This window comes from Eumetopias jubatus, unplaced genomic scaffold, assembly GCF_037043125.1.
Source record: "Eumetopias jubatus isolate StellerSeaLion01/CBP00866 unplaced genomic scaffold, mEumJub1_p1.0 scaffold_17, whole genome shotgun sequence".
Lineage (NCBI taxonomy): Eukaryota > Metazoa > Chordata > Mammalia > Carnivora > Otariidae > Eumetopias > Eumetopias jubatus.
This window is the reverse complement of record NW_028274823.1, coordinates 34,880,050-34,903,264: the sequence shown is the minus strand read 5'-3', so window position 1 is coordinate 34,903,264 and position 23,215 is coordinate 34,880,050. Positions and strand designations below refer to the sequence as shown.

Sequence of the window (23,215 nt, the reverse complement as noted above, 5' to 3'; positions counted from 1 at the left end):
TTGTCCCTACCAGATGTTGGCCCACGAGTTCCCCTCCCACGTGGGACAGGGGACAGGAGGGTAGAAGGCAGGAAGGTGGGTATAAATAGAACAGACTTGGGGCACCTGGGTGGCTCAGTCGTTAAGCGTCTGCCTTCGGCTCAGGTCATGATCCCAGGGTCCTGGGATCGAGTCCCACATCGGGCTCCCTCCTCAGCAGGAAGCCTGCTCTCCCTCTCCCACTCCCCCTGCTTGTGTTCCTGCTCTCGCTATCTCTCTCTGTCAAATAAATAAATAAAATCTTTAAAAAAAATAAATAAAAAGAACAGACTCACTGAGCAGAAACCTGTATCATGCCCATTTACCTCATCATAAAATGGGTTGTTCCCTCTCTTGATCCTTGTTCGGTGTGTCTGGCCACAGACATGGACCTTGACCACAGGCCTGATGTTGTTGCCACTTAACTGGCGGCCCTCAATCACTCGGACACGGATCTGCAAGCACAGAAGGGGGCTCATTACTGATCCTTTCCCAGCGCCGGGCCAGAGAATCCTCAGGTGCCAGGTCAGCCCGTCTGCCTGTAAGGATCGCTGAAACCGGGCCAGGGCAGGTGTGCATGAACTGGGGGTAGACCCCTGCTCATTCCCAAGGTGGAGATGGGGTTGGGTTGGAGAAACCGAGAGCAGGAGGGGGGTTGAAACAGTCCAGAGCTGGCCCGGGAAAGGGCAGAGCAGGGCTAGGGGAGAATTGGGGAGGCGCTGCTCTGAGCCCAGCCTGCCACCTGGTCTGCCTGAGCCTTGGGATGTACTAACTCACTCCACCGCTGCTTGCCAAGGAAGCACCCAGAACTATGGAGATGCACTACTGTGCTTTTATTCTTTCCTACCACCAAAGGGAAGGAGGGGTATAATTCTATCTCTGAAGAGCCTCATCCAGCTTGACTCCATCTACTCTTGCATGCAGAACAGAAGGCAACAGCTCTTCTTCTTGGGTTTACGCCCTGATGTCCCGTTTTGCTCGTTGGGATGCTGCACATAGCAAGAGGTCCTTCCCAGCAGCACTGCAATTGCCAAGAGGTGAACAACATGGTGGCAAAACCAAAATGTGGGGCCCGCGGGCTGTTCCTACCTGGAAGTCCTGAGGCTTGTTGGACAGCATCCGCCGGCTCTTCTTTCCTTTTGTGAGCCTCCGGGCAAGGTGGGCCTCTGACACCATCCCACTTGCCCCCCTGGGCCCAGGGCCCCTGGCTGTACCATCCAACCTGTCTTCATCACCTCCATCTTCCTCCTCATCTCCTAAAACACCAACAAGGAATCCTGTCAGAGATGGCCCTCATCCTGTGAATGTCTGAACTCAGGTTTCCTGGACACAGTTTTCAGTGTTCCTGAGGTGGCCCGGGAAGGAGCTGCTCCTTCTTGGTGACACTTACTTGGGATGTGCTGTGACTCAGATATAGTTTGTTTAGGAAAATGTGTTCATGGTGCATCAGGGCGCTCATTCAGGCTGTATTCAAAGTGACCAAGAGGGCACCAGAGACGAAGGGGAGAGCGAGAGGAGAGGGCTCAGTCGGACCCCACCCCAAATCACCCAGTTCTGATCTGAGGACCCAGCCTCAGGTTGAGGGGCCTTTCTGCAGTCAGGACGGAGGGGAGAGAGAATCTCGGGGGCGGGGGAACCTGGAGCTTGGCAGAGGAGACTTCGACTCCGCCATTCCCAGCGCTGGTCTTTTCTACAGAGATTGACTCCTGAGGTTTCCGTACTGCCTCCTTTCTGCTTGAGCCTCCTGGTTCCCGAATGCCCCTCCACCCTCACAGAAGATGAGAAATGAATCTCCAGTTTCCTTGCCAAGTACACCAAGGTGGTCTCATGCTCTCCCTCTGCCCACCTCATCTGTCACTTCCACACACATCTGTCTCCTCGTTTATCCCCTTAGCTTCCCTTCATACTCGGCGCGGGGCGGGGCGGGGGGAGGGGTTTTCTGAGGGAAAGCTCCTCCCAATACCTGAGAGCCTACCTCCTTCTGATTTTTTGGAAACACGCCAAGTGTCCCCCCTGCCCTCTTGAGTACCTCCAGTGGATCCTTCCCCACAGGGCCTTCCCTCTGCCTTAAGGAGAGGTCTTTCTCTCCTTAAAAAAAAAAAAAAAAAAAAAAAAACACTAAATTCTGCTTACCATGTCTCCCCCTTCTTTTATTCACAAACTCTTTTAAACTCACTGACCAACTTTCTTGTCTTAATAGACAAAAAGTGTGAACTCCTGGTAATCTGTGCAGTATAATTTAAGAGATCCTAGAAGACTAACTACCTTGTCCAAAAAATAGTAGCATTCACACTCTCTACCTTTGGATTCTGAAACTCCTCCTTTACGATGCAAAATCATGTAAGAGATTGAATTTCCATGCGGATACATTTGTCAGTCACTCACACCATAGTGTTAGTTCAGTCTGCTGTGTAGCACAGCTCTTAAAGCTTGGGTTCTGGACTCATGTGGCCTAGGTTCAAATCCCAATTTCGAGCTGTGTGAGTCTGAATAAGTTTCTTAATTTCTGTTTCAGTTTTCTCATTTGTAAGAAGGGAGAAATAATAGTATTTACCGCAGGGTTATTGTAAAGATAAAATTAATCTATATGCAAGCCTTCAATATGGTACCTAGCACAGAGGAACATGCAATAAATTAATCTTTTTTTTTTTTTAACTTTTGTTGAGGGATCAGTTTTGGTGGGAGCACAGAACACTAGAACACTTCCCAGAGAGCAGGCATGATGTAGGGGTGGGGGCACAGCAGTCAGTGGGCAGCACGGGGGAGGGGGGCACAGAGTCGAGGAAGGGACAACCACAAGGAAAGAAAAGCCCCCCCAACTCCCACCATGTACTGCTTTGGAGTTCCGCCCAGGGTGAACCCTCCCTTCACCACCCCTCATTCACGCTCAGCCTCTCCAGCCACTTCTGTCTGTAAAGGTCAACCATGCTCTGGTAAAGCTCAGGGCCCTTTTCTGAGTCTTCCCACCCCACCGAACATGGCCTTGGGCACCAGGACCCATACACACTTTGAGTCCTGCAGCTCTCTTCCTGGTACTCTGACTAAACCTTCTTGGTTCTTTGTGGGCTCCTTCCATGGCCTACTCCCCAAGTGTGACTTCCCACACTGTTCCTCAACCTCTGCTCCGCTGACCTGACACCCTCTGCGTCTACACTTTGGAGTCACAGACCCACAGAGTGTTAGGCTAGAGGGGACTCCGAGATGCCCCGGTCAGCTGTGCCCCTCACCACAGCGTCCAGAGAAGACCACTGAGGGCTGGAAAGCTGTGGTGACCTGTGAGGTTATTGGGAGCTGAGCTAAAATGAGGACCAGGTCTTCACCCTACCTCACTGGCTCCAGACAGGGTCTAACACCAGGCTGTGGGGGAAGGAGGGGCTGTCTGCCTGGTTCCTCAGCACCTCTGTCAGGACACCTGGAAACCCCAGAGAGGCTGAAGGCAGGTAGGGCTACCTCTGTCCTCTGCATGATAATCTGGGTCTTGTCTACCCCATCTTTGAAGAGGCTTCAAAAGCAAGGCTTACCTGCCACCCATCTTGGGGCGCCAGGGTCTTAGAATGTCTCTCCTCCCATTCTTCACTGGGTGAGCTCCTCAACTCCCTCAAGGCCCAGGTGAAATACGCTGGCTCTGGACAGCACCACACATGATCCTACCCAGGGGCGTGGTGTGTACAGAACGAACGAGGCGACACAGCCCTGCCTTCTTGGGTTCTTCAGCCGGGTGAAGCACCTGGATGCTGGCAGGTGCTCTCTGACCTCCAGCCTCAGGGAAACACAGAAGGTCAGGGCCCCCTGCTACAAACCTGTTCTGAACTGGGCAGTGGCTGGGCGGGATGCCTCTAGGGCTCCTCCCACACACAACTAAGACAAACTCCCTTTGCTCATCCTGGGCCAAAGCAAGGCTTCCCTCCCTGCTGCGGACTGTTCCATGTGGGGTTGGTGGTTATGGAGGGCAGCAAGCAGAAGGAGGGGTACATTGTACCCCTTTACGGTGCCGTGCCAGACTCTGTACGAGTCCTCATGAAGCTCTTAATGGATGCTTCCGAAAGACTGCAGGCAACAAAGAGCCAGTTTCTTCTAGGAAATACCTTCTGCCATTCCAGACTTGAGGCTGAGGGATGGGTCAGAGGAAGCCAGCCTGAGTCATGGCGACTGCCAGCATCTTTGTACAGTGGCAGCAGGCTATTTGAGCAGGAAATCGCCCCTTTATGCAACAGGAAGCTGCACAGCATTCAACAATGCCACCCTAAGTGTTCCACAAAGAATGAGGGGGCCCTTCAGGCCCTGCCAAGCACAGCCTTCTCTGCAAGCTGTCTCATTACCAGGGGTGGGTGGTTGTGTGTGCGGGCCCTGTTGCTGAGACCCAGGCACGAATCTGAACCACAGCCAAGGGGGGGATCTACAAGGATGACTCTTCCTGACCACAGGAAGTATGAAATTATGAAATCCAGTATGATTTCATCTTAGTTAATTACATCTGCAAAGATCCCCTTTCCACATAAGGTCACCTTCCGAGGTTCTGTGTGGGAATTTGGAGGGGACACTATTCAACTCCGTACAGAGGCCATCTTTTGTATCTTTCCAGTGTGTTCCATCTATTACTCCAGTCCACAGTCTGCAGCCACACAGCCCCCCCGACCTATCGACCATACCACCTTCCCGGCCCCCCGCCCCCACCACTGTCTTCACATCCTTTCCTCCTGACCTGTGCTAGAGTTTGTGCTTTAATATTGCCATGCTCCCCTTCGCCCTTCAACTCCTTCCTTTCTCTGGCTTATTGTACTCACCTGGTTCATTCAACCTCCACTCCCTCCACCCCTTCATCCAGGGGCCGAACTTGGCTGAACACTCATCTTCCTGACTCGTCTCACTTTAATTTCATGATCACACACCTTAAGTGGGCTCACAGGACTCCCTGGCCATCCTACCATATTTCCAAGGCATCTATTCAAAGTTTTCCCAGGTCCTGGTCTGAGAAGGCCACTCATTAGCCAACAAAGTCAAATCACTTCACCTTTCTGAGCTTCCACCTGTTTTGCCCCTCGAATGCTTCCGACACCCTCTCCATCCTTTCACCGCCAGCTTATGAACTTGCTTCTTATTTCATTGAGAAAACAGGCAATCAGAAGAGAATATCCTCACCCTCCCAACTCCAAGTCAATCTTCCTACCTGCATCTGTTGTCTGCCTTCCCTCCTGCTACAATCACTAAGCGGTCTGTGCCCCCAACCTGGGGTCAGTCCTTCTGTATGTGCACAGATCTCATCTCCTCTTGCTACTCACGGATCCTACTTCTGTAATTTCTGCCTCTGTATCCATTCATGTTTTCCCTTCTCTGCTGATCATTCCCAGATGTGCTGAAATAGAGGCCACAATAAAAAGCAAAAAACCAACAAAACAAAACGAAAACAACTTTCCTTGACTCCATAGCGCCCCCTATAGTTACTGCTCTATTCTTCTCCTCTTAACTGTCACTTGGGCCATGACAAGCTCTTCACAATTCCTTTGTATGAATGCTATCCTGCCTCTCCAACAATTACCATGACACTTGGTCAGACCCTACCAAGCTTCTGCCTGCAGCCAACACAGACCTGTAGCCTTTCTGAATGTCAGTAACCCTCTATGTGACCCACACTTGGTTATAAGTGATGCTTCAATTAACACTTAGCAATGGCACTCCATCACAACTCCGGCAACTTAACACAAGTCTTCATGTTTCCTGAGACGTAGTGTTGGCATCTATTCCTACAAACTGCCCCTGTATGTCTTACTGGTGACAGTGATGGCTGTTTGTTCCACCCAGTGCTGAAGAGCTGGCAGCCCCTAGGGGACCTTAGGTTACAGTCAAGTTTGCCTCTGGCACGCCCGACTGTGCCGTTCCCCAGTGGGATGAACCTCCCTCCTTCAGGCTCCCGTGTTATCCTACTGTAGCATAAGAGAATGAGCTATCAGTCACTCAGATGTCACCAGATCTGCAGGCCAGCCCTTCCCCGCCCTCACTCTCAACCCGTGAGAGCTTCCCCATGAAGGCAACTCCTAGAAGTGGCTGAAGAAGAGAGACACTTGCCTAGTCACCACTCGGCTTCCTCCTGGCCCGTAATACACACCCCCTCCCCAGCCAGCAGCCCCAACACTATTCTATGCCTCTTGTCTTCCCACCTAGGCTCTAATTGGGCCAGCATTCCATCTAATCATCTTCCATTCCTTGATGGAGAGTTCTTTCTGGAATATTTTATGCCTTTTTTTTTTTTTTCTGGTCACAGCAACTCTGTTTTTCTAGAGTCCTAGAATGCCAACCTCTGACTGTGATATTAATTTTGCTTCTCATGACAAAGTTTTGCTAAGTGGTTAAGGCAGAATTTAATTACCTTGGGCCAAAAGTCACTGTTAAATCAGAACAAAGGGCTGGTATCATACCATCAGTGCAAGTTAAAAAGTGCAAAGCCGAATGGGAGAGAGGAAGTTTCTAAGCATGAAAACATTTTGGAGATAACATGCTGATTTAGCTGTAATGTTGAATAATAACTTTTCTGGGCTTCTAACATGTGGGAAGTTATGTAAATACATGTCTGCATTCAACCATAAGCAATTCATTACCCTCCACCCTGATTCTTGGGTAAATAGCATATGTGCACTAAGAATTTTCTGGAATGGTTCTATACATAGACCAAGCAAAGTTATCATGGAAGAGCCTCTAACCAAACAGTGATGCAAACACAGGCTTGCAGGGAAATCTTGGCAGCATCTGCCTTGGATCAATTGAGCTGTGATCCAGTCTAGCAGTCTAGTTGACCAAAGAGCTCCGACTGAGTCTGGGCAAGATAATGTTAACCAGGTAAAATGCTCAACCCCAGGGCTTCTTAAAGTGAGCTCCAAATTCGGCTCTCATCAGGATCTCCTGGAAGTTCCTATTAACCATAGAGATTGTAGGGGGTCCCCTTCAGTCCAGCTAAGACATACTCTCCGGACGTAGGTAATGGAAATCTGCACGTTTAAAGATCTCCCTTGATGATTTTTACTGTGTCTAAAATTTAAGAGCCACTTGTTTATTATGATCACTTTGGTTTTCTGAAATACCTTGAAAAAAAAAATAGGCCTAATAGAATCAATTTGCTGGACAATGTCAAATAGAGGCCCAATCCTGGAAAGAGTGCCTCCAACAATTTTCTAGCACGCTGATAATTTTCCAGTTCAGTTCTGACCAAGTTAGTCCCTTCTTCAACACGTTCCATGGATCCCCATGGTCTGTCCAAGAACAAATGTCTCAGTCTGGCATGCCCAGCCCTTGGGAATATGCTTCCCTCTTACTCCACCTCTGAATGAATCAGTCACTTTCATCTATTCACTAGTGTTCCCCAAAATGCCCGTCTTGAAAAGAAACATTTAAACTATATCCATTGCCTATGCATCATTCACTTAATTCACTCAGCCAACCAAGCATTTATTGAACAATTATGACTTAGTGCTAGGCACTAAGAATACACAGTTGAAATAGCTGAAAAAGTACTTTCTCTAAAAAAATTGTGTCCCATGCAATAATTTGCTTAGTCCTCTGTTGAGGAATTTATTATATCAGCTCTGACCTATACTTATTCATGTTTATATGCTTATATCTTACCTTTCTACTGAAATGCAAGCTCCTTGGTGGCAGACAATGCCTTTCTCACCTCTATATGCCCCAGGTGTCAATAAATGTTTTCTAAACTGAATTGAATTTATTTTATTCAAATTCAATTAGCCAACTTATTTACATCATTATAAACTGGACTGAATTTAATTTTAAGCACGGTGACTTTAGTGTTCATGGAATGAAATAAATTTGAAGTGGCAATGTCTAACTGTGAATGAGTTTTTGCATTTCTGTTGTTGAACAATGCACCAATTTAACAGATGGTTCTTCAAAAATAGATGTGAGATTTTAAAAATAGTTCATTCCGGCTACAGGAATGCAGGTTCCAGTCAAGCTAACTGACATCTGGTGAATCAAACTGGCAAGGGAACAGGTTTTCAGGAAGTCAAGCCTGTCATCTGGGTCATCCCATCCTTCTATCATGGGAACAGTCTTGGAGGTGGGTCAATGAAAGAGGTATTTTTGACACCACACATGTGCCGTGAAACCACCAATGCCCAGGGTCTCACAAGCCCCTCAGTATCCAATTCCTGGGATCTATGTTCAAATTTTTTTCAATTTCCAGGGGTGAATTTTCTCTAAAATCTTCACTTTTGTGTTCTATCATTAGTATTTCAAATTTCTTCTATGCAGGACTCACGGTGTGGATGGTAATCTTTATTTTTTTATTTTTATTTTTTAAAGATTTTATTTATTTATTCATGAGGGACAGAGAGAGAGAGAGAGAGGCAGAGGGAGAAGCAGGCTCCCCACCAAGCAGGGAGCCCGAGATCCCAGGACCCTGGGATCATGACCTGAGCCGAAGGCAGACACTTAACCATCTGAGCCACCCAGGCACCCTGGATGGTAATCTTTAAAATCAGTATTGGTAATCATGAACAGTGGTTATCTCTGGAGGATGGGACTGCAGAAGATTTGCACTTCCTGTGTTTTACATTTCTGTAATGTGTACAGAAATATAAGCAGGTATTGCTTTTCTACTCAAAAAGAAGATCAACAAGTTCAAATTTTTAAAAAACTTTGTAAGGATCTGTATAAATTAGAGGAAGCAGACTCATTATTTTGACATAGAATGGTAAAGTTTTTTAAAGAGTCAATTGAAAGGAAGGGAGAAAAAGAAATTCTGGGCCAGATGTTCTGTTTAGGTTATTAAAGTAAGTGATGACAGGAGGTGATTGTCTTGCTGTTATTTCTCTGCCTCATATTTGTTGGTCTTATCTTCCCCCAAGACTGTAAGTTATTGTTTTTTTTTCGGGGGGGTGGTTTCCTTAGTGTCTTCCCTAGCATGAAGTTGTAGTGAGTATCCAAAGATACCTTTGCTTAGTTGAACTAAATTGTTTTATTAAGACAAAAAAGGTTTTCCCTTGAGACATCCAAATAACCCAGGATATTGAAAGATTTTTTTTTTTTAAGTGCTGAAGAAGCTGGATTACAAAGCCTACATTCAGAATGTCACCCTTGACCCAGCTTTGGTGAATAGTCATCTCATAGAGCAAAGACAGCACTTCCAGATTAAAGAACCCTGTTCATTTTTTAAAGTACGAAATTTCATTTCGTCATCTCACACTTAAAACGATACTGCCCCGCAGACACAGCTCATTTCCCGGCCGGCACCTGTTAAAACTCTGTTTCAAATCCAAATAAAAGGAGCCCCGGTCCTGGTTTATTTCCCATCTCCATCTAGCAGTTATCAGGGATTCTAGAGAACTTTTGGGAGAGACCTTGGCCAGCTGCCATCACGGAGCCTGCTGGGAGAGAGATTCCTAAGAAAATGGGTGAAACCCCAGCCCACAAACCTGCTGGAGCATTAGTGCTGCCAGAGCAATCCAGAAGCCTAGATGGCAAGGATTTTCTCCCCACTGGGTTTAAAAGTTCAGAGCTGGTGCTCTTCTCATTTCTAAGGACATTTTTTCCCCCTTTTTCCCTTTGCTCCAGAGAAATCGCATAATTTCTGAGCTTGGCCTGACCTTGGTCCATCTCGGGAGATGGGACCTTCCCCTACACTCTCAAAGAGCTTGATAAAATGCTTATTCTCAAAGTCTCTCTGGTTCACCAGGACACTTTTTTCTTTTTCTTTTTCTTTTTTAAAAGTCATCCCAGCGTGACTTTGAGCCAAGCCAGATCATTCTTTTCCAATAGATCTGATATTTAGAGGAAACAATTTGAATGTTCATACAGAGTGCGCCACCCAACTGAGCTCATGACTACACGCCTGGAATTGTTTTTGTAATAGCAGTAATAAAATGACAATAACAACAGCCACCATTAAGGTAGCACTTACTGTATAGCAGGCACTGAGTAAGTGCTTTATATGCCTCATCTCATTTAATCCTTGCAACAACTTTCTGATCTAAGTGCATTATCCCCACCTTACCGTAAAGAAAGTTGAGATTCAGAGAGGCTAAGCGACTTACCCAAGGTTACATGGCAAATTAACAACAGACACTGAATCCAACCTAGGCCAGTCTGGCCCCAAAGCCCTTGTTCTTATAATGTTACGCTTTCAGGATAAAAAAAAAAAAAGTTATTTCTCTAAACCTGGACTGAACGTACCTGGAGGACAGGGGCTGTACCCTAAAGCATTTATCACCCAGCACTGCAGCATGTAGTGATAGGTGGAGAAACCCAGCAACCACTTTCTTTGTTTCATAAATACCAGAAATGGGGTGGCACCAGTTTACTGTAAACTCTAAGTTTACTCCTTTTACTTGAATGATCCAAAGTATTATTTTTTCCCTAGAGTCCTAGCTGAAGCGGTAACACAAAAGGGCTCATTTAACATTTTGGCTCTTGAAATGAACACAATGAAACTGCCTTTTATCTACCAGTATACCGGGATTAATAGGTCCTCCCAGCAGCCACGCCCATCTATAAACCTCAGAATGTGAGGAAATAGGGTCTTTGAGGATGTAATCAAGCTAAAATGAGATCACACTGGATTAAGCGGGCTAATTCAACTACTGGGGTCCTTACAAGGGGTAAGAAAATTGGACACAGCCAGGGACCACCCCCTGTGAAGACAGAGGCAGAGAGTTGGAGTGGTGAATCTACAAGCCTAGGAATACAAGGGATTATCAGCAACCACCAGAAGCTAGGACAGAGGCCTAGAACAAAATTTCCCTTGGGTCCCCAGAAGGAACCCACCCAGTCCACATCTTTTGATTTCTAGCCTCCAGAACTGTGAGGGAATCAATTTCTATTATTGAAGGCTGCCAGTTGATGGGGCTTAATTACAGCAGCTCTAGAGAATGAATAAATAGGATCTGGCTCGGAAAGATGTCAACGTGAGAAAAGGTCCCAGATCCTCCCAATTTAGAGGCAACTCCAGATATCCTGCCAGTTGGGGCTGCCTTTTGCAGGCCAGACAGTACCTACTGTCCTTCTCAGCCTGGTGACAGCAGGCTTCAGGTAAATCCTAGTGACAGGGGTGAGACAAAGTTATCCGATGATTTGAACCAAATTCTGATTTGAGAATGTGATAGTAGAATGGGAAGATGGAAAAGGAAGGGTATATTTTGTCTGAGGCTGTGATATGAATACTGTATCATGTCTAATAATTATAATAAAACTAAGTTTGGGAAAAATTTATAATAATTACTAATATGATAAAATAGAATATTTCAAAAATACAAGAAAGAAAACAATACATCTATCAAAAGCTAAAGAAAACTCAATAAATAGACTCAATAAACAAGAATTTCCTGAAATAAGAAGAAATATATCACCACAGAGTAATCACTAAATCTTTGAAGGGGGTTAATTACCCTATTAAAAGGTGACAAATTTTGATATATTGTTTGGATTGTTATATACTATTTTTTTAAAGGATTTTATTTATTTATTTGACAGACAGAGACACAGCGAGAGAGGGAACACAAGCAGGGGGAGCGGGAGAGGGAGAAGCAGGCTTCCCGCCGAGCAGGGAGCCCGATGCGGGGCTCGATTCCAGGACCCTGGGATCATGACCTGAGCCGAAGGCAGGCGCTTAACGACCGAGCCACCCAGGCGCCCCAGTTATATGCTATTTTCAAGAAGATGTCATTTGCTGATTGTAGGCAACCTATAAAATGCCCCCAAATAATCCCTGCCTCCAAGTATTCTTGTCTTTATATAATTTTCTCTCCTTGAGTATAGTTTGCATTTAGTGAGTCTAATAAGTAGAATATGACAGGAGAAAAAGAAAAAAAAGAAGGGGTGAGAAAGCAATGGGTAGGACCAGTCAGTTCAGCCCCTGATGGTGTGCTGTTCTGGACGGGACTGTTTCCCCTGGGTTTTATCTGTCATTACTGCCACGGCAGCAAAAGGACCATGGCTATTCTTGGGCCATTCAGGGCTCCAGGGCTGAGAGTACCTGAGCAGCATGCGGTGTGCCCCGGGCGCTGCTGGGGGGGAGGGGCGTGGGCGGGGGGCGTGTAGAGGCACTGCCGGTGTGCTGGGGCTGTGTCAGTTCCCAGTGTCCCCAAGGGAGAAGGGGCCAGATGACCCACATTAAACCCTTACAAGTACTTGGTCAAGAAGTGAGCCAGAACCTCAATGATGGGCCACCCACGGGGTGTGGGTGAGTGGGGACAGTGGTTGGGATCAGGCAGGAGGGGAGGTAGCATGGCAGGTGCAAGTAAACCACTTGGGCTCCTGGGAGCTGAGTTCCAAACCAAGAAAAATGAAAAGACGGGCCCCGAGGAGCCAAGCCTGGCAGGAACAAGTGCCAAGGTGCCCTCCCAGGAAGAACTTCCAGGCAGCAGGTAAGTGTGCAGGACATGGGAGCCCTTCTTTCCCGGGGCATGTGCCAGGGCTAGGGAAACGGGTATTTGGCGAGGCATCTCAGGGAAGAGGAAGGGACGGAGATAGTTTCAGCATCACATCACCTTGGAAAACTGCTAAAAGGAGGTCAAACTTGGCTGTGTGAAAGGCCTAACTGTCTCATAGACTTCCCTCCACCTGAGGCCCAAAGCCCTCCCCAGAGCCGGCAGCCCCAACCCCATCCAAAGCAGCATCCGATGCCCTGAATGGCCGATAATCCCAGTCAGAGAACAGGGAGCAGGAGGTGAGTCAGGCTGAGGGAAACAACTAATTAAAGGAGCAAGGGGCTGTTCAGGGGCTGGGACAGCGTCAAGGCCGAGGGAGAGAAAGAGGCTCCAAACCCTGGGCGCTAGCAATGAGACTGGCGACTGGGAGTGCAGCCTGCGGATCACACACTGAGGAAGCGAAGAGACACATGAAGAGAGTAGAGGCCACTCCTGTAGCTTAACCACCAGGGACATTCCAACAATGGGTAGAAGCTACAAACCCGAAGCAAAGCCTTGCTTGGGATCTTCTGCTGGAGCCTGTGCGTTGGACAGGCCCACGGTAAGGCTGGTCCGTAAGGGGTCGTTTGACCCTTCTCCTCTCCCCTGAAAGGCATCTCACAAACAACTGTCATGTCCCAATTTGGAGCGGCTCCACCTGCCTCACGGGGCCCTGTCCAGGTGGGCAGGGCACTACAAACAGTATCATGACAAAGAAGGCTTTCTTGGAGACTCCTTGTGTGTCTTGAATAGATTACCCCCGGCACAGGCCTGGCCTTCCAAAGGGTCAGCTTACCTTCCATGACTGACACGCTGGTCCCACTGGGGTCATTTGGATGTGGAGCAGAAGGTGGATCATAGCCAATCACCAAGTCAATGGTGGCCTAGATAGAAATAATCCATTGCAGACAGAATCAGTGCAGGGTAATAGACTCAATGCAAACTAAATCAGCGGGAGCTAAAAGTTCTGGAAGGGGCGAGCAGGGGGATGGGAAAGTGAGAAGAGGAGGGGAGATGGATCACACACGTTCCATTGTTTCTATCCTCCCTCTTGTGAGCACGGTCGACGGGAAAGCCCGGGAAAGGAGTTACCTGTCGTAGGTTGCCAAGTGTACCATTGCTAAACGGGCAACCTCACTAACTGGAGTAAAGTTGTGATAAGCAAGCATGAACTTGTAATTAGCCTCCATCCTAGATTGAGATGGCCTCCAGTCACAGAGGCTCATTTTACATGGTTGAGTTAGTTGTTTGCACCGTGACTTCTTTATTCATCGCTGAAGTTTATTTTCATTTTTCTCTTCTCTCTCTAAAAATAACTTGAGCGACTAACAAAAATTATATAACAATGTGATTCATAAAACGGGATAAAAAAGGGAATCAAGTCTGATAAAAGAGAAAATAAATATGCAAATCATGAAGTTTAAGATAATTGCATCTTGCATAAAATGTGACTCCAAGATGGCTAGGAACCAAGGCAAGAAGGAGAACAGAAAATGTTACGTAACTTTTTTTTCAGAAAGGAAGAAACATACTAGTTCCTTACAGGAAATAAAGTCGTTCCCATTTTTAAAATCTGAGATAAAATGGGACATTACTTTAGGGCAGAGTTTCCTATACTTATGTATTTCATGAACCTACAAAATTTCAAAAAGTTTTCCTAGAGGGCGTCAACATAGGGACGCTAACCCAAGCCCACTACTACTATCTACTGTTATAATTTCACAAAAGGAATGTATTTTAACAGCAAAAATGAGGAAGGACAAACTGCTGAATAAACGGAATCCTTTGCAAGTAAGGATGGCGCACACGCGCACACACCCACACACCTGCACGTACACACCCAAGTTACCAGTTAAAATACAGACATAATATTTAGCACACAGTCATACTGAAAAATTATTGTTTATCTGACATTCAAATTTCAATGGGCATCCCATACTTCCACCTGCCGGTTCTACTACACGTGGTAAACTCTAGTACGTGCACACATTCGAGAGCATGTGCACACATGCCATATTGCCTTTTTTTCATCTGTCTGTTCATCAGTGAATACTCCCTCATGGATCAGCACATTCTGTGGCCAGCTTAGGAACTACAGATCTGGGAGACACAAAGGAGGCTCCCAACAACAGTTTCGTGGCAAATAAAGAATCGTAAGAGCAGCATCCCATGGCTACCTATGCCAAAGACCCAGGCCACAACCTGAAGGCTGAATGCAAGGAGCACTAAGGAGCTCAACTGCTAAACTTAAGTGAAGAATCAAACTTTCAAAACTTAGAGGAGGACATGGATGGCTCAACTTCTGAATCAGTGATTTCCTGATAACATCAGGATTCCCAGAAGTGCTCCAGTTCTATGTGTGCTTGCTTCTGTGCTTAAAAACAAAAACAAAAACAAAAACAAAACCAGCCAGACACATCACTGACTTGGACCATCTTTCCTAAGTATCATTTCTCTCAGCCAGGTTTTGGAAAAATAGATAATAGACGACATTCTGAGTTTGTTTTAGAATTTTTGGAGCCTAGACCAACAAAATAGACATTCTCAATAGGCTTTGAGAAGCCTAACCTGTATTCTTGCCTACAGGGATGGCCTATTTTAGTACAAAATTTTCTTCCTTTGTCCAGGCTCCCAAGCAAAATAAATTGATTGGAAAATAAAGGTGTTAGAGGTTAATGGGACAAGCATGGTAGCTTTACGAGCGCTGTTAGCAATCAAATGAAATCTGAGAGCTATGAGCTTTGAGTCCATTTATTTAAGTGCACTCAAGAAAGAGAATTCTGGGTTCGCATCAGACAGTATCAGTATGTACTTATTTAGAGAGGCTGTGGTCAGAAAACAGTCAGCTGCCAATCAGTGATAAACATCATGATATTCACAAGGTAGTATTAATGAAATACCTTCTACAGAATGTTTCTGAGCGTGTCTGAGACACGGAGCTATGCTCACCACACAAATGTAAACACCCAAGGGGATATGCACAGAACTAAACCAAGAGAGGGTCCCACTCACTCTAGAGCATTTTCTTCTGTCAGAGAAAATCAAGTTTATCTAATCTATTAGCTCTGTGATTGCAAGTATAGGATAAGGCCATACCATTTGCAAGTGGACCTGTTATCTCAAAACCAGTAGGGGTGTCTGGGTGTGGATGTGTGTGTGTGTGTGTGTGGTGAACTGATTATAATTTCACACTCTTTTTTTTTTTTAAAGATTTTTATTTATTTATTTGAGAGAGAGAATGAGAGAGAGAGAGAAAGGTCAGAGGGAGAAGCAGACTCCCCGCTGAGCAGGGAGCCCCATGCAGGACTCGATCCCAGGACTCCAGGATCATGACCTGAGCTGAAGGCAGTCACTTAACCAACTGAGCCACCCAGGCGCCCAATTTCACACTCTTCTTAATTAACTTTTTGCTTACTTATCTCACTTCAAAGCCATTCAACAAAAGAGAAAGTGCTCACCCCAGTATCTTGCCCCTTTTCGTTTAGCAGGGGGATGAGTTTGTACGGCAGTGATCTGCTCTGGTCACCAATCAGGTCCTTCAGGGCTACGGTGGCCGTGCCAATTAACCTGCAGGTGAAACAAGAAAGTGCACAGTAACCTAAGTGAGAGGCACGCTTCCACTGACTCAGCGGACCTACCCATTCCCTTTCTACTCGTCTCTTATCATTAAAATCACTCATCATGAAATGAATTTTGGTAATTTTGGCAACAAACATCACTTTTCCAGAACAAGTAGTCATTTCAAGAGTCTATGGTACCTATGAAATTTCAAGTCATGACTGAGATGACCCATGAATGGGTGACAAAGACTGAACAGCACCCCTCAGAATCCAAGAAGAGAGAAAAGTAGGAAATTCAAGCATTCCTCTGTAATATAAATGTAAAAAGACCCATCAAAATTGCCCACTGTAAAAATGCCCCACGTCCCCCACCCCCACCGCCTCAGGGAGACCTTCTGCAATTATAAATAGGTTGCTAGTTTACTGATGAGGCCAACTTACTAACCTGTATACTTGGGAGCCGAATTCAAAAGTTGAATGTGTGTCCTTCTCCCTGTTCCTAGGCCCGCAGGGATTATGTTCAGCCTCTACCACTTACCCAGCTACCCCTCAGTGCACATAACCTAATGGTACAAAGGCACACATGTGTCCCTGCTCACCACAGTCAGGCCCCTAAAGGCACAGACTGTTGCTTTTTCTATTCACTACTCTCACCCCACTGCTTGGAACAGAGTTCATTTGTTCATAGATATTTACCGAATGAAGGAAAGAATAAATAAGTCTATATACATTAAGAATGAACACCGAAAACATTTTTGTAGTTAGGGCACATGGTCAAAAAAATTTACTGAACACACAACCCCTGAGAGTTAGTGAATACAAAAATGTGACCTGCAGAATATAGTCTACATTGGGGGTTATAATGGACAACACGGTATGAGATTGGGTGAATTGAAGAAGTTCCCTTTGTGAAATGCAATCAAAAAGCAATGAAAGCCCAGAGGTATGCTCTCAGTATGGATACCGAAAACAGAAAAGAGAAACAGGAAGAATTTAAAAATATTTAAGAATTGAAAATTATTTACTTTTATCTTGCCTACATTTGCAGTGACTGATACTAATAAATGGCAGATATGATAGCATGAATATCATTAGCATAAAAATAGAAAACTAAGTATCAAATCCTCAGAGTGATAGAAGAGATTCCTTATATCAAAAAACCCAGGGTGAAGAAACCATAGTTGTGCATAAAACATAACTCTGGGCTTTTGGGCAAAAGGAATAATCAGAAGAGTTTATCTTGCAGGGGAACTATTCCTTTTATTTTCACATGTAGTAGTTTCTTTAAAAATCAGGAATGAAAACTGATGTTAATGTGTGAACGCTTATTTTGAACTGACGTTTATCTGTATTCTCCTGCCCCCCCCTCAAACCTCAGAAATGGAACTAGATTGTAGATCTGGAGTCAGTCACTCAACCATATACATCCACGGACTTGACAATATGAAGAAGTGACTTCACTTTCTGTGAATAGGCATATTATATTGCACAAGACCAGAAAATTGCTATGGCACCCTGTTTCACCCAATCTACCCAATGGCATGAAATGCTACACACAGTTTCTTGGAAGAAGGCACGTTCTTAGACAGAACACCACTTAAGATGCTCAACAACCGTGAAGGATTCTCAATCTCTTCTCATATCTCAGGTAGAGCCAGTTACTGGCAATGGAAAGGACAAATTCTGCCTCCAGAGGGTGAAGAGTGAACACTTTTAGGTCAATACAGGAATTAGGTCTCTCAGTCAATGCTGAGAATTGATGGAGTCTTTATAGAGTAATTTCTCACATGAGTATGTGCACTAAGTTTGCTAGATTTTTTTAAACTGAGTATGTTTCCTCCTCACTTGGATTTTAACTCCCCTGACATATTGAGGACAAGAGTCTACTACACATGACTTCATCGCCACCAGATGAAACAAGTACACCTCCCACACAAAGCGAGAGTCCCTGGCAAAATCTCTTCCATGTCTCCCTCAGCCCCACATGATATGAGCCTGATGAGCATTTCTTCCCAAGTTTTAAAAATAGCATAGTAAGCCATGAGGTTGGCTAATTGAGTTTTTAGGATGAAATGGGAAAACTACAATTTCAAAAGTCATCTGACTGGTGTTAAATGTCTAAATGGTACTCGCCTTGAAAGACATGGAAACACACTGGATTTTATTCCTCACAGTTCCATAATTCATAACCTAACTGTACGATTAAAATAACATTGTACACTGGACATGTACAGATTTGCTTTTGCTGAAACCAAGATGACCTGAAACTCTTATCAGCAATAAATACTTCTTAGGAGAAAACAAAGTATAGCACACTGGGACGATACTGAAAGAGGGCTGGCCTGGGGTTGGACCAGCATTTATCAACCTTGGCACTACTGACATTTTGAACTGGACAATTGTTTGGGGGGCTGCGCTGGGCTTTGTCCAATGTTCAGCAGCATCCTTGGCCTCAATGCACTGGCATCTCTACACCTTCCCAGTTGTGTCCTGGTGGGCAAAATCGCCCCAGGTTGAGAAGCACTGGGTTAGACAATTTCTGTTCTTGCCGTTAGGGAAGAAGTTGGTGTCCCAACTTCCTTCAAGCCTCAGCTATGTCACCCAACTCTCTGAGCCTACTTTGCTATCTGCAAATGAGTGGCTTGAAGTAAATAATTTCTTAGACCCTCTCAGCTATCAAAGTCTTTAGCTAGGCTCATACATGCGATATTTTCTACACAGACCTATTTAGGAAACCATCTCATGTTAAAATAGATCTTAAAACACGTCCATGTTGGACAATCCAGAATACTACGCAGGGTTTCTGCCTTCAAGCGTATTGGCCTATAATCCCGTGGGTCAAGCTTAAATTCACATGGTGTCAGGGAAAAGGTTAGGCCAATAACAGAAATATGGACTACAGTGTAAGACAGTAGGGAGCGGTGCCTTGTGCTAAATGGAGAGAACAGGATCACCTGGGACATGAAGCCCACTCACTGGCCCTTCCTGGCCCGGAATGGTTTTACAGCCTCCATTCTGACGCAACCACTGTCTGCAGCTACCCCCCCGCCCCCTGGAGGCCATGAGACGTTGGCAACAGACAGCAGACCAGGAATGGAGTAAAAGAAAAGCAACCTACTTTAACCCAAACCTCAATTCCTTCTTTCAGAGACCCTTAGTCCCATTTCTTAAGATTTACTTTTTTCATCATAAAATTCTGATGCTTTGATGTTTGTACATGGGGGAGATGGTTTAAAAGTAAATTTCACTTTCTTTTTTCTGAAGTAAAAATACCTGTGTTTAGATGAAAGCCTGGAAAGACTTTAACCCACCCCCCCAAAATATTTTTAACAGCTAGGTTGAGTTGAAGAAAAATGCATGCAGCTACAACGTCTAAGAGCTTTCACTGTAAATTGGAGGAAACATCCCCTATGGGCAAGTCTGAGCTCTGCAGGACTCCGAGGGTCCCGCCAGCCTGGTGTAGGCTGTTCTCATGACCCGGCCTCCTACGCAGGGGACAGGAACAGTGCAGCCGGACCACAAGCCAGTTTCCTTTAAAGGAGGTGACACTAAACCAAGAAGCCCTTTTTCTTTCACATTACTAACGCTATAAATATGCTAACACGTTGTTACAGAGGGACAGTACCCCGTGCATGCTCCGCCCTGAATCTGCATGGAAAAATAAGAGTCTCCCCATGGATTCCACCCAACACTGAAACAGATGGACCACGTCTCAGAACGAAACCTTACAGTGAAAGAATCTCAAGGCCCTTTAGCTCTCCAGCTTTACTTGTAGAACTAATAAGCTGCAGATGTATTCTGAAGTGAAGAAAAACCCAGTCCTGCTCTTATCCCTTACAGTTCTTGTCTAGATAGTGTTGAGTAGGGTCTCCATGCAACATGGAACTAATTCTGAGCAGTGGAACTGTGAACCAGTCAACTTAGTCATGCAAGGGTTGGTTAAGAAGTTCTTTAACTTGTTAAAACAAAGTCTAGTATGTTTAAAAAAGAGAAAAGGGAAACATTCTCCCCGTTAGCATAGACATAAACATTAACAACCACATGCCACTGTGGTGAGTAAGGGCTTTGCTGGCTGAGTTCTTAATCATGAGAGCTTATATATATCAAGTTGTTCTGTACAGCAGGGACACAGCCCACATGGATTACTGGAGGAGGGTTTACTGGAAATTCCTTCATGAAGGGAAGGAAAAATACGTTGCACTCTGGAAATTAAATCACATGTTGTACTGTTTTCGCCTTTACAGACTGCAGCGTGTTTCAACTTTCCATGCTCTGCGAGGGCGTAACAATCCTCAGCTAGGCTGAGGACAAATACTTCTCCGAGCTGCTCCCAGGTCCCCTGTAGAAACCCTGAAAGGGCCAGTCCTACCCACCCTTTGAAACGAGCTGAGTTTTGTCGTTTCAACCAGACCAGGCTGGTGTGGCCTTGGGGTTCCCTGGCTGGGCCCCATCACCCATCCCCACACTTCCCCTGGGCCAGTATCGTTCAAGCTCTTCCCCTGCCCCACCCCCACCCGCACCCCCAGCTGAGCCCAAAGGTGGGAGAGCCGGGCTTATACCTTGCTCATGACCAGATGGGTGGGAGAAGCTGGGGCAACCATGACAGCAAATCCTATCACAGGAAGACGTTTGTAAGCCAACCCCCCCCTCAAAGAGCATCTCTGGATCTCCCATCCACTTCACCGGCGGGGAACCCTCCTGAGTCTCCCAGGCGGCCCACCCTGACCTTTTGGATTAGCTCATCCACCGTTTCTGAGATCATGGTTCCCCAGACCTCCCCGTGGCAGAATCACTAGGGCAGTCACAGATTCCCAGGACTCCGAGTCAGACTTTGTCTTTAGTTCATTCTAATACCCAGGAAGTTTGAGAAACAATGGTCTAAAACAGTGATTCTCAGTGGCAGCAGGGGGAAAAGCAGAGGGATGGGTGGAGGAAAGGGGGGGCAGGGTAGGACAGGCAGCCGGCAAAGTTAGATCCAGAGAGAGGGAAATGTGTCGTTTTTAAAAGTACATTCAATATGATAACAAAGGTTTACATTTGAAAAATGGGCATAGAAATCCAATTATTTAATAGGACAAAGTAGTAAACAAAACTCGAATAAAATCTACTCAGTAAGCCTACTTATCTGTACCTTTCCTATGGCTTCGCCTCCTCACTCCACACCAGGATTGTCAGAGAGCCAAGCTTGGGAGCCACCATTTGATGAACAGGACAAAGTCCCCAAGGCTCTCTCTACCAGAGGGTAGGACTGTGCTCTGTACTTTTCACAAACTCCCGTTCCTGGGTTTTGGAATCACTGACCTAGTCTGGAGGCTGTAGCAGGTTTTGCAGGATTCAGAGCCGGCAACAACTTCCTTTTTTCCAGTCCCTCCCAACCCTGCTGCCTGCAACAAATGGCGTCACTTCAACCAGAGAAGGAGCAGAGTAGAAGCCAAGGCTTTTGCACCCAAAGCTCTCCCGATCAGGGAGGCACCTGGGCTGGAGTCAGGCACTTTGTGGCCGCAAGGAGCAGGTTAGCTAGCCTAATGCCTGGCATGCAGGTGAGGCTCGGTAATTACTTCTGGGATAAATGACTTTAACCCGTTGTCCACACAGCCTGCAAAGCTGCTCCAGTGGGCTGTCCATACCTCTTCACCAAGCACAGTGGAAGAAGGAAAGGTGGTGACTTCACCTACACAGATCCCACTACCTCGTTTACATGTGGCGGTGTCAGAAGTGAGTGTCTCATCGCTAGGAGAAATCCAAGTATTAAAAGACTGAAGACAAGGTCTTTTGTATACCAGGAAATGCAAATTTCTCATAAGCCATACCATACCTCTCCACGAAATTAATTTCATTCCAAACCACAGTCTCTGTTTTCTCTAATAAAAAAGAAAAACAAAAAACCCCCAAAAGCCACAAACCTTTGCTCAGGGAGTTAGTATATTTCACAACCCAAGCTTGTCTTTTTTCTTTTTCTAATTCTGTAGCCCCTGGTACCACTCTGGGTGTATGTGTGTGGGTAGCTCTAGACTCCCACCTGCATGATCCCAACTCTGGAAGACAACAGGGACCTGCCTGACTTCCCCCTCCCTGAACTGCGGCCTGGGAACACTCTCTAGGCATTAAGTTGGGCGCTCACAGGGCTCATTTCATTTACCTCCCCTTTCTCCGCAGTCATTGTCCTGTGCTGCTGGTGTTCAATATCTGAAACCATGGTTACATATGTTTTCTGTAGTTTTTTGGTGTATCAGGTGAGTGAGTAGATCTGGTCCCTGTTATTCTATCTTAGTGGAAGCAGAACGTCCAAACTATGGTCACATTAAGGCCTGGAGGGGTTAAGTCACTTGCCTGAGGTCACCACTAGTCACCAGTAGAGCTGAATCTCTACGCAGTCTTTGTCTGCCTCCTGAATCTCAGCTTTCAAGCACTATGATCTGCTGCCTTCCTCTGAGCTCAGGGATAAGCTCTACATCTCTCTACAAAAAGGCAGGAACTTTGGGACAGTTGTTTGTTTCCCTTGTGATCCAACCCCTTTGTGTTCTGACTCCTTTGCAGCTTAAACCCAAGTTGGAACCAGAGGCTGTCCAGAGAGCTGAGTTGGACAGATTCCACATCAATGGCCTATTATGAGGTGGGCTAACTGTCCAATGCAAGATACTTTAGATTTCATTCATGTATTAGTATCATAAATTTACTTGTTAATTCTTTCAATAAACACTTACTGAGAGCTTATTATATGCTAGGCACTGTGCTAAGCACTGGTGTTACAGCAGCGAACAAGATAGATGTGGAGCTCACCGTCTAGTAGGGGAGGGCCAAGTGAATAATCAAATAGATAAGAACATGTCAGATGGTGGTGAACTGAGCTAGATAAAGCAGGAATGTGGACCAGCCATACCTCTGAGTACTTATCTAAAACCCAACACAAATGTCCACATGCCCAGCTGGACTCCCTCCACCATTCCCATGCCCATATGAGCTCGCTAACAAGAAGGGCTCTCAGGAAACAAGGCAGGGTGATGAGCAACAGTAGGGGCTGCTCTAGGGTGGGTGGTCCCTGATGCTGAGGCCAAATGACAACATTTCACATCTACTGCAGTTAGAAGGAAAGAGTATTCCATGCAGAAGGAACAGTGAATACAAAAGCCCTAACTAGTAACTCTTTTCTTCCTTAGCATGAATGCATGCACAAGCATGCACACACACACACACACACACACACACACACACACACACGCTAAACTG

At 45.8% G+C, this 23,215-nt stretch overlaps 1 protein-coding gene across 2 annotated transcripts in view; it reads right to left on the bottom strand.

Annotated features, from left to right (window-relative positions):
* Positions 1-23,215, bottom strand: part of MYOF (myoferlin) — a 150,466-nt gene that overhangs the window by 91,186 nt on the left and 36,065 nt on the right. For both annotated transcript variants that reach the window (XM_028098591.2, XM_028098592.2), the window contains exons 4-7: positions 15,887-15,995; positions 13,225-13,312; positions 1,108-1,274; positions 345-473 (exon numbers count right to left, since the gene is read on the bottom strand). In XM_028098591.2, the coding sequence (XP_027954392.1) occupies positions 345-473; positions 1,108-1,274; positions 13,225-13,312; positions 15,887-15,995 (493 nt within the window). The remainder of the gene's footprint in view (positions 1-344; positions 474-1,107; positions 1,275-13,224; positions 13,313-15,886; positions 15,996-23,215) is intronic.